Source organism: Micromys minutus (assembly GCF_963924665.1).
Source record: "Micromys minutus genome assembly, chromosome: 5".
Lineage (NCBI taxonomy): Eukaryota > Metazoa > Chordata > Mammalia > Rodentia > Muridae > Micromys > Micromys minutus.
In genome coordinates, this window is record NC_137974.1 from 26,098,455 (window position 1) to 26,102,801 (window position 4,347).

Here is a 4,347-nt window from a genome sequence, read left to right on the forward strand (position 1 = left end):
CTTCCAAAGGTAATGGATACTTCAGTTCTCATTTTCCCAGTCCTCTGAGTAAAGGTCCTCAGTTTCTCAGTTAATCCATTGATGGAATGGTTGCAAGCTGAAAAGAAGTCCTAAGACCTTGAAGATTGAAAGGGTCTTTTTTTGGAAGTTCAAGGGCATTTATTGCACCTTTAAACTGAGAGAGTGACACACACACACACAAAACACACACACTATCAAATATTGCTGTATACAGAATGTCACTGTGTTAATGGATAATAGAAAAATTGACATATTGGATGAGATGCTTTGCATCCTGATTAAGGAATAAAATAAACAATGTGGGTAGCATCCATTTCAAGAAAGTAAGTTCACTGTAAAATATGCTACAGTTTCCCATCTTCGCACTGTATCAACTCATATGTACTTAGACTACAGGTGGCTAGGAAGCATTTAAATTCTCCTATTATACTGTGCCACTAACATCTATCTATCTATCTATCCATCCATCCATCCATCCATCCATCCATCCATCCATCCATCCATCTATCTATCTATCTATCTATCTATCTATCTATCTATCTATCTATCTATCTATGCAATGATAGAGAGTATACCCAAAGCCTCAGAGTAGCATTGCATCTTCTCTACTACTGAGCTACAGCACTAATCTGTAACTGATACCTAATCACAGAAATGGCAATAGCATATATACCTTAGACTTTACACATGGCCTATCAAGTCCTCCATGAATGATCTTTTATGATGTCAGCTCTTCTGCTGGCTTCATGCATGTGAGCACAGTGGCCATGAAGATGCACAAGAAAGAATTTCAAAGAATTACATTGAGATTCTAGTTTTTCATTAAGAGCGATCTGTTCATTTAGTAATAAGGAGCAGTCTTGCCTAGAAAATAAATCTAAGACTCTTCTAAGCTGTTACATACATCTTTAGTGTTGTCACTAAGTCTTAAATTAGCTCCTACAACTTAGTGCTGGCATGAGCAGTGTTTTTCCAGCAACAACACAAATGCTATTTGTTCCATGCCTCAAACGGTGTATGATAGAGCATGAACAAGTTTGAATACTCAGTGGCATAACACAATATAGAATATGATTTTACAGTAAGAAAAACCCAAATACCATATTTTTTCAGTTTTATTGATAATTTTATTCATTTACATGTCAAATGTCATCCCTCTTCTCAGGTTCCCCTCCAAAAACCTTCTACTCCCTTTCATTTCTGCTGTCTCTATTAGGGTGCTTCCTCAACGACCCACCTAGTCCTGCCTCAGCACCCTAAAATTCCCCAACCCTGGGTCATCAAGCCTCCATAGGACTAAGGGGCTTGCTTCCCTCCCAATGATGCATGATAAGACCATGTGTAAGCTTTGGTTGATGGTTTAGACCCTGAGAACATTGGCAAGAAGTAGAAGTTCTGGTTGGTTGATATTGTTGTCCTTTTTTTTTTTTTTTTTTTTTTTTATACATTTCAATTTTTTTTCTTTAAAAGGAGTGAGTTGTGTACAGGGGGGTTAAATGCTTTATAGACAAGAAAAAAAAACTGCGCTAGAACCAACTTATTCATCATCATCATCTTCTTCTTCATCTTCGTCTTCCTCTTCTTCCTCCTCTTCCTCATCCTCTTCATCCTCCTCCTCATCTTCTTCTTCCTTCTTTTTCTTGCTCTTTTCAGCCTTGACCACCCCCTTTTTCGCTGTATCAGGTTTTTCTTTAGCTCTGTAGGCAGCAATATCCTTTTCGTACTTCTCCTTCAGCTTGGCGGCCTTCTTCTCATAGGGCTGCTTGTCATCCGCGGCAGTGTTGTTCCACATCTCCCCTAGTTTCTTTGCGACATCACCAATGGATAAGCCAGGATGCTCACCTTTGATTTTTGGGCGGTACTCAGAACAGAACAAGAAGAAGGCCGAAGGAGGCCTCTTGGGTGCATTGGGGTCCTTGAACTTCTTTTTGGTCTCCCCTTTTGGGAGGATGTAGGTTTTCATTTCTCTTTCATAACGAGCCTTGTCAGCCTTTGCCATATCTTCAAATTCCCCTTTTTCTTTCACAGACATGGTCTCCCACCTCTCTGAGAACTTCTTGGAGATCTCTGAGAAGTTGACAGAAGCATCCGGGTGCTTCTTCTTGTGCTCCTCCCGGCAGGTTTGCACAAAGAATGCATATGAGGACATCTTGCCTCTCGGCTCCTTAGGATCTCCTTTGTTCATGTTTAGTTGATTTTCCTCCGCAAGGCACAGAGTCGCCCAGTGCCTGTCGGCTCTCGCTCGCCCCGGCGCTGTCTCTATGGAGCTCAATGGACTGCAATGGCTGTGAGAGCGGGAGCCAGACGCAGCCTCCTCACTCTCTCCGCTCTGTAACCGATATTGTTGTTCTTACTATGAGGTCGCAAACCTCTTCAGCTCAGCCAGTTCTTCTCTTAACTTCTACATTGGAGTTCTTTTGTTCAGTCCTATGTTGGGCTGCTTACATCTGAATCCATATTGGTCAGGCTCTATCAGAGCCTTAACACAGTAAAATTCAAAGTTCGAATTGCAGTCCATAGATAGATAGATACCTTCCTTTAGCTAAGAAAAATAATCCTGCAAATGAACATCAGAGTATTCAAGAAACAACCATTTCTCACTCTTCATTAACTCTTTCATTGTACTCATTTTCTAGGTAACTAGAAACAATCAACTTCACAGAAATAAAACTCAAGAAATTCTTCTAAGTTTTGTACAAGCTAGGCTGGTATACTTAAAAACTGTCATTTTCAGCTGATTATAAGAACTTTGGTGAGCTGGGGGAAAAGAATGTTTTGTGAAGCTTAAAAGGTAATATCTTAGAAAAGACTGAATTTGTTAGGTAATAAAGCATTTGGTCAGTAAACAAAAAAAAAAACCAAACACCATCCTTCTTGAAGGACATGATTTCAAAGATCACACTATCATTTTCTTTCAAATATCACTGACCAGAAATTAATCAAGCAGTCACACTTGACTACAAAGAAGGTAGAAGAATGTAATCTATATCTGGGTAATGATATACCTTGCTGATGCCTATTAGGAAGGGGATTCAGCTTCTAATAACTAAAGAAAAAATGGATACTAGCAGTCTCTGTCCCAGGTCACATTAACATGACTGAGAAAGTTTTCAGAGAACATGAAATTGCTCAAACTAACTAAGTTAATCCCTCAGGAATTCCCAAGGGAGCCAGAACCATTAAGGCATCTGAAAAAGCTTGGTGACTGGAAAATCTGGTGTTAGACAAGGTGGTTACCCACTATTACTTATTTCTTTTATTCTATTTTTAGTGTGTATTGATTTGGCATGCAAGTGTCACATTCACAAATAAATAATATTTTGTATCATTTACTGAACGATTGAATATTTAAAAATTGATGGAGGTTCAATGCTAATGACACAGCATAAGGAAATATGCAAATGATGATGTAGTAAGTGTGGCAAAAATTGTTTTAACCCTTGTTATTTTATATATTTAATATATTTTATACTATGTGTTAAGCTTATATTCCCAAATTCCTCCAACCCTAACCACCACATTTAATATTCTTTACTTCTCTTAAGAACAAAATGCCAAAAAATATCCACAAAAACTAAACAAAATAAAAACAAACAAACAAAGGAAGACACCCCTGCCCTAGGAGTAAATTTTTGTTGGCCAGCTTTTCCTGAGCATGGAGCATAGCTTTTCCATGTTGGGATTTTGTCTGGCTTAAACTTGTGTAGGGCTTGCACACAGTGACATAGTGTCTATAAATTCTTATGTACATTGGCCCTGTTGTGTCTGAAAAGTGTTGTTTCCTTGAGTTCTCTACCATTGCTGGTTCTTAAAATCTTTCTGTCTTCTCTTCCACACAGATCTTTCAGCCTTGTGGGGGGAGGTGTGATGTAGATGCCCCATATATTACACTTACCACATATTGTCCGGTTGTGAGTCTCTTTGTGTGTCAGTCACCATATATGACATTATAGACATAATTCAAGATATGAACATAAAACTTAACAAAGAATTAGCACCTTTAAAGAAAAGCCAAACTAAAATAAAACTTGAAAGAAAAAAAATTCAAGAAGTCAAAAAATTTTTCAGAGATAAGCCTCACTAACAGACTGAATGAAGTAGAAGAGAAAATTTACATTCTTGCTGTCATAGCAGAAAAAATTGAATAGTTCAGTCAAAAATAATATTTAATCCAAGAAGTCTTCAGCACAAAGTGGCCAGAAAATTAAAGACACTGTGAAAAGACAAAAGTTATGAGTAATCTGAATAGAGGAAGGAGAAGAAAACTGAGTCAAAAGCACAGAAGATATTTTAAATAAAACCATAGAAAACTGTAAAGAAATGGTT

The 4,347-nt window shown here is 37.9% G+C and overlaps 1 protein-coding gene across 1 annotated transcript; it reads right to left on the bottom strand.

Moving 5' to 3' along the window:
• Window positions 1-1,558: 1,558 nt before the first annotated feature.
• On the bottom strand, window positions 1,559-2,206 carry LOC308420644 (high mobility group protein B1-like; the record flags this gene model as incomplete). Its single annotated transcript, XM_080916778.1, has 1 exon — window positions 1,559-2,206. One exon carries the CDS (start codon window positions 2,204-2,206, stop codon window positions 1,559-1,561), a length of 648 nt encoding a protein of 215 aa, XP_080772904.1.
• Window positions 2,207-4,347: the final 2,141 nt, after the last annotated feature.